Source organism: Chiloscyllium plagiosum, chromosome 20 (assembly GCF_004010195.1).
Source record: "Chiloscyllium plagiosum isolate BGI_BamShark_2017 chromosome 20, ASM401019v2, whole genome shotgun sequence".
NCBI lineage: Eukaryota > Metazoa > Chordata > Chondrichthyes > Orectolobiformes > Hemiscylliidae > Chiloscyllium > Chiloscyllium plagiosum.
The window spans coordinates 34,449,080-34,461,961 of record NC_057729.1 but is presented as its reverse complement, the minus strand read 5'-3'; the positions used below and the strand labels follow the sequence as shown (position 1 = coordinate 34,461,961).

General features: G+C 39.6%; 1 protein-coding gene across 2 annotated transcripts in view; it reads right to left on the bottom strand.

The window, feature by feature from the left end:
• Nucleotides 1-12,882, bottom strand: part of ccm2l (CCM2 like scaffold protein) — a 38,976-nt gene that overhangs the window by 18,445 nt on the left and 7,649 nt on the right. Inside the window, exons 2-3 of one of the 2 annotated variants that reach the window (XM_043710493.1) lie at nucleotides 9,233-9,406; nucleotides 1,107-1,190 (exon numbers count right to left, since the gene is read on the bottom strand). In XM_043710493.1, the coding sequence (XP_043566428.1) occupies nucleotides 1,107-1,190; nucleotides 9,233-9,406 (258 nt within the window). The remainder of the gene's footprint in view (nucleotides 1-1,106; nucleotides 1,191-9,232; nucleotides 9,407-12,882) is intronic. The other variant, XM_043710494.1, reaches the window with a different exon arrangement.

Below are 12,882 nucleotides of genomic sequence, written 5' to 3'. Positions count from 1 at the left end.
AATTTTTCATTAAGCTTTGATTTAAAATTTAATTCATGTTAAAATATAAAAGGGAATACATAATAATGTGCTGATTTGAAATTCTTTAGCATTTTACTTGCCAAGCTTTAGGTCCTGAGCAGCAATGATTTGAGCACCTAATGTAGGCTAATACCTCACTGAGAGAATACTTCTTTGGCTGAAGCCACGAGCAGAATATAACAACTGCTCTGTAGCAGTATCTGGGAGGTGAGGCCATAGAAATAGAAGGGAAGCCAGGAGATAGATTTCCTGTCACTTCCTATCTCATCGAGATTAAGTCAAGGTCCAGGAAAGGTAAGGTGGGCCTTTTTACCCAGTGGTAACTTGAGACCCCTAAGTGACTGATTGATGGCCACGTACGTGGCCCATAGCTCTCTGCTGGTATTCAGCAGGGAGGGGCAGTATTCCACATGAGGAAACCATGTGGAACCCTACTGGTTTAGGACTCTGGAACCCTTTATCACACACAGAGTTTCCTCTGTCAGCAGTTGCCTCTCCCTGATGAAAGAGAGCCTCCCCCTCCACAATGACCTTTCATCCCAGCTTGCTGAAACCTGTCTGAGTGGCCGAAGTAAGTAACTTATCTACACTCACAGGATGCCTCCCTGTTGCTGTTCTCGAGCATGTTAAAGTACTAACAGTGACTGTCTTAAATTGTGGCCGACTGGGATTAAAGAGCCTGTGATTGGCTGGCATCTCTCAGAAGTAGGAACTTTACCTTAAAAAGCAAAGAAACTCCAGGGCAGGCAAACTAACTGATTAAACTTTGAATCTCATTGGGATTTCTGAAAATGGCCATGTATGATTGCCCCCAGTGGATTGGACCATCGCAATAGTCTTCGATTCAACCCCATGTCTACTGGAGAAGATGTAAAAATAAGATTCTATCTGCTTTCTCAGGTGAACTTAACAACTCCACGAAGACGACATTGGGGACCTCCGAGCATGCGAGACAACATTCATTCCTCAACCTACATGATGAGAACAGATTGTCCAACCTGCGAAACAGAATTGATTGTGAAATATTGTTATTTTTCAGCTGTTTTATGAGCTGTTCACATTATTGTCTATTATTTGTCTCTTACCCTTGCTGTATCCAAAAGCTGTAGCAGTTCAGCTCTGCTAGCTGGATTTAAAGAACATGAAACCCATGTCAAGTGACCTAAAAACTGAAGAAAGGAATAGCAACTTAAAGAAGGAAGCTGGTGCATTTGATTGTATAAAATTACTGGATTCTAACTAGTTTTTCAAGATGTCGGTAGTCGAAGAGAACTGGCTGACACAATATTTGACCATGACTCTTTTACTTTTGCAACTTCAAATCTAGATTAGTTTAATGGGATTAACTCAATCTCTGCCTGCTGTAGATTTTCTTAAGAGTCCTAAATGGAATTACATAGCTCAGAGTCAAACCAATTTACTCCTTAGCAATTGAAAGGTAAGAAAACAAAACAATCCATTATTTATACAATGTTAGTTCATTCAAAGGTGACAATGAGGGCTGTTGGTGTGTGGATTGTAACAGTTTTACAAGACCTTATGAAATTATCAAGATTGCTCTCGGTAGTAATCATTAACATTTAAGGGTTTAGAAGGCTATGTAATATTATTCAGGAGATTCTAATGAAATAATAAATTTTAGTTTAATCAAACGTATGGAAGGGAATCCATGAATGTACTTGAAAAGGAGAATAATATGGGTGAGTTTTATATGGACAAAGTGAGGACTGCAGATGCTGGAGATCAGAGCTTAAAAATGTGTTGCTGGAAAAGCGCAGCAGGTTAGGCAGCATCAAAGGAACAGGAGAATCGACATTTCGGGCATAATCCCTTCTTCAGGAATCATTTATATGAGTTTATATGGCACAAGTTTAGAGAAGTCACTAAACATTGATGTGAAAGTTGAATTGTAAACTAGCTTCTGGGCTTAAAATGATTCTTTTTGTGTGTCAAATTGGGTCTTGGTTGTAGATTCAGGCTATAATTACATTGTAACTGCAACACTGGTGCAAAGCCAGATTGTTCCATTCAACAAATGGCATGGGAATGAGCCAAAGGACACATGCAGATTACAACTGGAGTTATTCTTTATGTGATTTTAAACTAGTCAAGAGAAAATCCACAATATTTCATACATTTCTAACCTATCATGCCTCCCACTGGCTCATACTCCTTCCTTCACCCTTTGGTTTAAACTTAGCTATGCGTAATTATTTTGCGATTTTACCCATATCTTTAGTCAATTCTCTGCTGAAATTTCCTCTCTTGTTCTCTTGAGCTTCAAATGTGCTGCTGTATATGTTTACTTTCCCTACATTGTGCACTAACCTGTTCTTTTTCAAGAACTCTAAACTGGAACTCTCTTAGTTTTATCATGGCCTTGGTATGCAACTTTGGTGTCTTAATAACAATCAAACATCAAGATTCCAATATACTATTAGCAAAGATGATGCTTTACAATCATTGGAATGCTCCAAGATGTAGTGTACAATTATATAATTCATGTATGAATCTATTATTTATCACTGTTATCAAATTTGGTTGTTATGTGATGTTGTTTGATGTGATCTCTCCCTCTCTGTGAACGCCATAGAGATAAGAAACATTATTGATCACATTCAAAGGGAAATGGCTATGAGTACAGATTTAGATTATGTTGTAACCCGGGATTTTATAATCACCTTAAAGATTTATATGACAGCATGATTAAATCTGGAATGTTATAAACCTGGAAGTGATTGCAATAACGCACCTCAGAGGCCCAAGCAATGATATAGCTTCTGAAATTGATGTGGATGTAACCATTATATGAATCTGAAAATTAGAGTGTTAGTTCAATGGTGTTGCAGTCTCTGGAGAGAAATTCTCTATGGGTGTTTAAGTGGAATTTTCCTGGGGTCTAAATTACAATCAGAAATACACCCACTGTGCTCATATCTATTAGCATCTAAATTTCCTGCCATCTCATTCACATACATTAGAACAAGTAGAAATCAGTGTTTGCAATCAGTGCTTGAGGGACTACCTTCTCTCAAGGATAAAAATTAACGTTTCAAACCATCTAACAAGCATTCATGCATATTAAGTACGTCACATTGTGGAAGGGTTTCAATTTTTAATGAGTAATTTTTACTGATGCCATAGAAATTCATTCAAACATAAAAAAAACACAGGTCTCAGTGACAATAAATGCTTTAAAAAAATCATCAAAATATAACAACACTGCGGTGTCTATTATTCTGGGATTTGTCTTACATCTGCTATGAATCAATGTTGTTGCTAGAAGTTCATTTTAGCCTGGGGCCATTGACCATAATAATGAACTAAAATGTATTTGAGTGCAAGAATTGATAGACAGGCAGAAAAGAATTCAAAGTATGGAGAAAGTATGTAATTAAGCAGCACAGTTATGTTGGGTTACTGATTGCACATTTCTCTGAGCAAAACTATACAGGAAATGCCATCCCACTATGCAAAGTCTCACTTGGTGAGAGTTATGTCTTGCACAATTAAGCTTAAAATGTTAAGGGAACAGTGAATTGTAATCCTGAGGAATGGTTCTTGACACCACAAGAGCAGCATCACTGAATGAATTCATAGATTAGTATCTTGCAATCACTTCTGCTATCTGTAACATATATTGTTTTACTATATTATGGGATTTGGTCAAGATTACTGTTCACAGTTTGTTCTCTGAAAGGGATTTAGCAGTTTTTTTTTACTATTGCCACTGATAGAATCATAACACATGCTGCAAATTATATTTAAAAACAAGAAAATGAATTTTCTAATGCTAATTTAAGATTTGCTGGAAAACTACTTCAATCATCTGAAGTCCATGTAAATAAAATATTTTTGCTCAGATGTTTTAATTGTGATGTTAATATATAAGTGAAGTTTTACATAGCTGTCATACTTGCAACATTTTTAGTGGTGATAGGAAGGTTGACGTAGTGGGACAAACAACATGTGATCTTCCCTATTTATCTTGCTGAGTTTGACAATTTATGTAATATTGGTAAGCTGATCTCCATGAAAGAACAAATGAAACAAAAAACAAAATGCCGCCTATGAGGAACACAATTTCCTGTCTAAATAAATCAATTTCAGTTATCCGTTCACAGTGAGATGCAGCTGATTCCTTCCTGGAATTGTTAACTGTTTTAACCTCTGGTCTACTCTGGCATAACAATGTTGATTTGACTATAAAACAGGTTGATAATGCAAGTCCCATTGAACAAAATTATATTTTAGAAAGGTGGCAAAAAACCTACTAATGGGAGCATATTTAAAATGGTCCACTCTTGCAGTGACTTTACAGCTTGAACTGCAGCCCAGGTTGTTTTTGTGCCAGTCCTTGTTTTAAGATAACTATCGCAAGCTCGTGCTGTCTGCTTTTAATCATCTGTTAACATATTGACAAATAACAAGCAAGATATCCTTTAATATTCTTGCCTGCGAAAATATTTAGTAAAGAAGTGTCTCATTATTCTCTTCATGAAAATCCTGCAATTTTTGGAACAATTAAAATTCAGTCAGCCATTCACCACAATACAAAAAGAGGGAAGTTTTAAGAGTGAGAGCAATTTTTTCTTTTATGAACCAACGATATAGAATTTATTGCTATAAACAGAAACAATGCTCTCTGCACTTTGTCTCACCATATTATCATCAAACACACAAAAAGGTTAAAATGTCCATGAAAACACAGTGAAAATGATTATTGACTATGAGAAGGGCATCTGGAGGAGATTCATGAGGAGCATAAACACTGAGAAAGATAAATAGCTGGTTTCTGTGCTGTAAATTCTGCATACTTCTGTTAAGATTATAATGATGTCTAATATTTCTTTTATAATTTATGAATAAAATGCAATCAGTTACTTTACGTTTGAACACACTGCATGTGGTTTGTCTGTTGCACAACATCATTCTAAAAGTTGAATGTAAATAAACTGACTGTCTAAAAATGTCTGTGGCACAGTGAAAATGATGTTGTTGCTTTCTGGTGTATTCAGTTCTTTATTTTTTTCTGTCACAAAGCCTGTTGCTCACACACTACAGCTATATCACAGCAATTTGTTTTCAGTTCTATAGTTCATAGCCAGAAATCACTCCTAAGGCATTTTAGGTTAATTAAAATACCACACAGCTGTTCAGAATACTTCTTCAAAAGTAAGTATTTGATTCAATACTACATCTATTCATTAGGATCTCAGACCAGACACCAACTTTATGCTTCGATCTTGGATGAGATCACCAAATTACGTTGTGATCTGGTTAGGGATTAATAATCTTTATTTTTAAGATTAGACCAGGCAATTGTTGAGTGAACATAACCACAAGATTCAAGATGATCAAACAACCTAGAACATTAATACAATGAACAATAATATATACAACTTATTTTTAACCCAGAGTCACTTGTGCTAAACATGGATCATATATTTTGATCAAACACTCTTCAAATAGCAAATACAATCCCCCAAAAAACCCATAGATTTCTTGGTAACTACTTCCTTAATGTTTACGACACTGTCAGTCATTAAATCTCATTAAATGTCACAGGCAATTTCAATTATAGAGTCATCGAATCCTACAGCACAGAAACAGGCTCTTTGACTCAAACTGCTCCATGCTGACCAAAATGTCCAACCAACCAAACCTAGCCCCACTTGCCTGCATTTGGCCCATATCCTTCTAATCCTTTCCTATCCATGTATTTGTCCAAATGCCTTTTAAATGGTGTTAATGTACCCGCCTCAACCACTTCCCCTGGCATCTCATTCCATATGCGGAGCACTCTCTGTGTACAAAAGTTGCCTCCCAGGTTCCCTTTTATTCTTTCCCCTCTAACCTTAAATTGATGCCCTCTAGTCCTCAATTCCCAACCCTGGGAAAAGGACTGAGGGCATTCACCCTTTCCATGCCTCTCATGATCTTATACACCTCTATAAATCCCCCCACACTCAGTCTCCTGTGCTCTAAAGAAAAATGTTCTAACGTGTCCAACCTCTCCCTATAACTCAGACCCTTGAGTCTAGGCAACATCCTTGTAAATTTCTTCTGCACTCTTTCCAGTTTAATAACATCCTTCCTATAACAAGCTGACCAAAACTGAACACAATACTCCAAGTGCAGCCTCACCAATGTCCTGTATAACTGCAACATAACTTCCCAACTTCTGCACTCAGTGCCCTAACTGATGAAGGCCAGTGTGCCAAAAACCTACTTCACTACCCTGTCTCACTGTGATTCCACTTTCAGAGAACTGTGAACCTGAACTCCAAGATCTATCTGTTCCACTACATTCCTTAAGTCCCTACCATTCACCATGAAACTCCTACCTCCAAAGTGCAAGACCTCACACTTTTCTATATTAAACTCCATTTGCCATTTCTCAGTTCACTTCCCCAGCTGATCAAGGTCCTCCTGCAATTTTGGATACCCTTCCTCACTGTCCACAATACCTCCTATTTTAGTGTCATCAGCAAACTTACTAATCATGCCTTGTACATTCTCATCCAAATCATTGATATAGATAACAAACAGTAATGGGCCCAGCACTGACCCCTGAGGCACTTCACTAGTCACAGGCCTTCAGTCTGACAGACATCCTTCCACTATTACCCTCTGCTTCCAACCATAAAGGCAATTTTGTAACCGATTTGTCAGGTCTCCCTGGATTCCAAGTGATCTAACATTCCAGAGCAGCCTACCATGTGGAACCTTATCAAAGACCTTACTGAAATCCATGTTGACTATGTGTACTGCCCTGTCCTCGTCAAATTTATCTAAGGACTCTAACAAACTTGTGAGGCATGATCTCCCATTTACAAAGCCATGCTGACTACTCCTAATCAAACCCTGTCTTTCCAAATGCATGTACAGGGGAACCTCGATTATCTGAATGAGATGGGCGGACACTATTGCATGCAGATAATTGATTATTCGGTTAATCGATTCAATGCCTTTCCTCTGGGACTCAGTTTTCTATTAAGTCTGCTCCCTGTTCAGACTAGGCAGCAGCACACCGTGCGTTAGCCCCCATCCTCGCGCCCCGACCCTGCCCAACACCACCCCACCTCCCGCTCCCAACACAGCCCTCCACCCGCCGCAATCCCATCCAACACTGCCACCCCACCTGCCCCCCAACTCCACTCAAAACCGCTCCCCCAACCCTGTCCAACACCACCCTCCTGCCTGCACCCAAACCCCAACGTACCCCCCAGTTTGCCCACCCCCCCCCCCCCCATGTGCTCCCGCCCCCTCTCCAGGGCAGCGGAACAGGACACCTACAACAAGTCTGCTGCTCCTGCTACTGCCTTTCGGGTGGTGAGTCTCCAAATAACACATACATTCACACCTTCTTACTGCAACTTTTTGACAGGTTCCACTTTTGCCCTGTATAGGACAATGTTGGAGGGATTACCTGGGGAAGGGGGTACACTTTGTGTAGAAATCAGGGAAAATGTGGGAAGAGAGAGAGGAGGTTGGGAGTTCAGGCACCGTCTCGAAATGTCCAGGACTGTTCTCGGCAGCACTTTTAATCACTGGAAACAAAAAATACGATCAGTGCTGGACACATGTCTTTGATGTAATGTTTCTGTCGGGACCTCGAGCCTAATCCAATTTTCGGATAATTGGTATTCAGATAATTGAGGTTCCTCTGTATATCTTATCTCTCAGAATCTTCTCAATTAACTTACCCACCACAGATGTTAGGCTTACTGATCTATAGTTCCCAGACTTTTCTTTGCAGCCCTTCTTGAATAATGGCACAACATTCATTACCCTCCAGTCTTCTGGGTCCTCACCCATTACTAATGATGATACAAAAATATCAGCAAGGGCCCCTGAAATTTGTTCTCTAGCCTCTTGCAGTGTTCTTGGATATATCTGATCAGGACCAGGAGATTTATCCACCTTCATACATTGTAATACATCCAACAACTCCTCTACTGTGATATATACTGTCCCCAAGATATCACCAGTAACTTCCCTAAATTCCTAAATCTTCATGTCTTTCTCCATGGTACACACAGAGGAGAAATATTCATTTTTCACTTTTGCTGTTCTTGCCTTGAAATACTTATATTTTATATTAAATTGAAATATTTCTTCAGTGAGACCAACATGATGTACATTTGTCAGGGATTTCATTGTGTGAATTGGTCTGAATTTGAGGCAAAGCTAAGTTGCAAATATTTCAACACACTGCAACTTTCAGCAATAATTCTCACCATATGCCCTTCTTTACAGTAGCAAATTCCAGCACATACCACATTTGACATAAGAAAGCCACACCATGTGCCAGATATTTCGATAGCAAATTACATAACATGCAACATCCTCTCACCAGCAAACTCCACCAGGTACCACACTTCACTGTAAAATCTACACCTTACATTCCAACAGAAACCACAGATTTCAATTTTATATTCTATTACATAAAACATCATGTAGTAGCAAACAGTGCCATATTCCTTACATTTTTCAGCTTATCATTTTTAACATTTTTATTAACAGAAAATAGAAAATAAAAGATTTACAGAGTTTTACCATTTGATGTTGATGACTGACTTAGTTCCCTGACAGTTTCCCACCAATCCTAACCCCATAATTCATATATTTTATCAATTTACCGATTGCATCTGGATTTTACTCCCCAGCACTGGTCTGGTACAGCATTCTATGTCCTCACAACCAGAATTAGAGACAATAGTAACAGTGTTTGCATTGTGTATCAAAGAATTCTGGTCGCCATTTGTAATATTAACTGCACAGATTTAATTTCCTTATTAAAATCAGACAGAAAGAGGCCATTCAGTCCAACAAGTCTTTGCAAGAGTTAACTCTTCAAATGGAGCTATCCACTTTAATCCCAATCATTGTAGGAGCAAATTACTGCAGATGCTGGAATCTGTACTGAAAACAACAAATGCTGGAGATCAAAATTGGTCAGGCAGCTTCCCTGGAGGGAGAGCAAGCTACAATTTTGAATCTAGGCTCAAAACGTTAGCTTGCTTTCCCTCCATGGATGCTGCCTGACCTGCTGTGATCTCCAGCATTTGTTGTTTTTAATTGCAATTCTTGTCTTTTTCTCATAACCTGTCATAATTATTACCAAGTTTTGCAGTTTCTGAATTAATTAGTAATTTATTTTGTACATGATATACCTAGTGATTTTAGATTATGAAACTGAACCTACTTTGACCTCTTTCTCAAGATAGTCGTGTAGCAGGATCTCAGGATCTATCAGGTAATCTGGAGGGAAGAGTGGGATGGAATGGAGAGGTCTCCTGTATACGCTGCTTCTGTCCTGCTGTCTCCTGTTCTTGTCAGCTTTAGGAAATACCAGCCTCTTAATCGGAGACACAAATCCCTGAAAATCACATAGAAAATCATAAATATAACTTTTGAAGTAATTACTTCCATACAATTTGTTGAGTATCTTTCCCGACACTCCCTGAAAATGTGATTAATAGTTCAGAAATAAAAACAGCACACAGTTACAAGCAAGGTACCCTGAAATAATAGAATATTGTAGTTAAACCCAGGCAATTTGGCAGTTTTTCAGTACAGGCTTCATTACAGGAGCTGTTGCTCCATTCTCCCTTTCCCTGCATCCATATTTGCTTCCTTTTCTCCTTCAGCACTCAATCCTTCATTATTCCTGTTTTTTTTTTGAATGATTATCTGTTTATCTTGTTAAAGAATTTATAGGCTCTGTTTGAACAAATTTGTGACAAAACTATTTCACATGCTAACCACTCTCTTTAATAAAATGTGCTTAAAAATGTCAGCTTTTTGTACAAACATGAATCGTTATAATACATGAACTATAGCAATGGAACAAATTCATGCGAATAAATCTACAACACAGACAGCAGAAAGAATACTTCTCATTTTTACTGACATTAAAAGTATAAATTCTAATATTCACCTCTTGGAAAAGTGGCGCAACTATAATATTAGTCGCCACACAACTACTGATTATTCATTGCGCATTTGATCTACGTCAACTGTTTTTGCTATGCAACTTTCATATAAAACCTGAACATTTTTTCAACTTTTTCAAAATCTACAGATAGAAAGATGATCCACAAGCATTAGCCCGAGGTACATTAACAATCTAAGTGTATGACGGGGAAATAACATTTTAGATTAGATTAGATTACAGTGTGGAAACAGGCCCTTCGGCCCAACAAGTCCACACCGACCCGCCGAAGCGAAACCCTCCCATACCCCTACATTTACCCCTTACCTAACACTACGGGCAATTTAGTATGGCCAATTCACCTGACCCTGCACATCTTTGGACTGTGGGAGGAAACCGGAGCACCCGGAGGAAACCCACGCAGACACGGGGAGAACGTGCAAACTCCATACAGTCAGTCGCCTGAGGCGGGAATTGAACCCGGGTCTCTGGCACTGTGAGGCAGCAGTGCTAACCACTGTGCCACCGTGCCACCCATTTTGACAGCATCTTATTAGATCTATCCAAACATTGAGAAGTGTTTCATTTGTAATGAATTACACGAGAAGTATTTTTAGTTGAAAGGCTATTTTGCACATAGGAAGAACTAACAAGATGCCTGTAGAAAGTTAAACTGATTAAACTGATTAACCAGAAGGTATAAAAAGCTTTCTCACCATCAATGCTGTCAGAGGTTCTGAGCATTCTCATGAACAGGTAGTAGGGTCTAGATTTCTTATCAATGAATAGCATCCCCAACAGTGCAGCCCTTTGACAATAATGTGTTAAATGTTCGCATAGATCAGTGCTTCCCCAAACATTTTACTGGTGTGAACCCATTTTAATGTGTCCTTTCACACTGGGGTTGGACAGAAGGAATAGCATCTGTTGCTGACTTGTGTTTGAGTTAGTGAGGATGAAGTACACTTTCTTTTCTCAGGCGTTAGTGCAGCAGTAATTAGAACTGTCCATTAGGGCACACAGCACTAGAAAAAAATATGTGAGGATGTAGAAGAACTTCACAGCAGTGAGCATGCATCTGTGCTCTACGTCCACTGAGCATCCCAGCTCACAACCCTGTGCACTGCTCACCACCTCCCACAAACTGAGTACTCTTAACTCCCTTCAACACCATCCAGGCATCCCTCACACCAGCAAAGAATGTGTCACGTCCTGTATGTTTCAGCCCCACTGTGCATACTTGCAGGGAGACTGGAGGAGTCTGGCTTCAGCATATAGGCTGCATGTGATGATGTCTTTGTCCACAGAATGAATGACCAACTACATGAAGCATCAAATGCTCTGATTGAACAATGGCATGTAGGCCTTCATGAGTGACTTGGCCATTTTTAATGCCTCCTTAGAATGCCTGAGTCTTGGCCATTCATCTCAACATTGATCTGTAGTTAGATACCGTCTAGCTCATTGCCAGCAGGGAAGCACAGATGGTTTATCAGAGGGATGTTGACTCAAAGTGTTTCCATTTCTGACAGTTGTCCCTCTTAGTCAGTGGAAGACAGACTGTTCCCTGACCTGTTAGCTGAGTCTCCTCCTGCCCGAGTCCAGGAGCAGCAACCTTTGCCAGGGCTCTCATAGACTCCGACACCCAGAGGATGATGACCAAGAATATGTCACAGCAGGAATCTGAGCAACCTCTCTCTGATGAAGTGTAGAACTGTCCCATGCCAGATAGAAGTGCTAGGAAGAGGGACTAAAGAGTAAAGCTTTGCCCATAGATACACAATGCTAGATTGACATGTTTCTTTTCTATTTTTGAGGTACTTATTATTTCTAACCACCACCTTCCCACCTTACCCATTTCTGGTTGCTCCCAGGAAATTGTGATTATTGGTATAGCACTGACAATGTCCGATATAAGGTTGGAAGTGGGTGATTGGTGCGGTTGTGAAAGGGATGCTTGGTTGTTTACTGAACCGGGTTAAGTTTGGTAAAAATGGTCTATACTTTTGGAGTGGTGCAGTCAAAATGAGCTTGTTGACAGTAAAACATCTGGGTGAGTGATGTGAGCTGCTACTAGTGTCCTGGTGACATTATGTTCTACCACCTCCTCCTTGAAATGCTTTTTGTGCTCTGTGCTTTGTTCCTCTTTCAGGTCAAACCCTCGCTGTGCTGCATAATTGGATAAGGTTCATCATGGTCAACCATTCTGGAGATCCTAGCTGTTTTTCTTTAGAGAAGCCTCCAAATACCTTGGTCAATGACACATCTACCTGTCATCTGGTTTTCCTGTGCCTCTTTGGTCAAGTTCAATGGGTATGCCTGGTCTGGGACAAATCTGCTTTGGTATAGCAAAGGATTAGAGAAGGTGCACCACTAGAGGATAAAAGTACATGGCACATGCCCAGGAATCTTACAATACCAGCATAAACTTATTTTTTATGGCTGATGGCATGGAAACCCTTGCAGTTGAAGATACTCCTGGGCAAGCTGGGGGAGGCTTAACTATAATCAGTAACACTCATCAAATGTGTGAAGTCAGATCCAGTTGTCAATTCAGGTACCTGCTCATTCTGACTAGAATCATAATTGACATAATTGGCTGCCTTATCCATTTCTTGGCCACTGCTAGAGCTTGCAAAATCTGACAGAGATTTGGAAAGATCCAGAGGCAATGAAGTTCAGGATGGTGTTGACTTTGAGACCAACTGGCAAAGCATAACCTTAGGTTCATCTAGCAGCGGGACTTGTTTCCACAGCCATTTCCAACTTAGTACAATATCTGCCACATCCTATGCAAGTTGCTGAGCTTTCTGAGAAACTGGTGCTTCTCTACCTATAGATTCTATAAGGCCTTCTACAAGGTGCATGTTACTGCTGATCACCTGGTACCTGAGCAGCAGGCTGTTTCTGCTCCTGCTTAT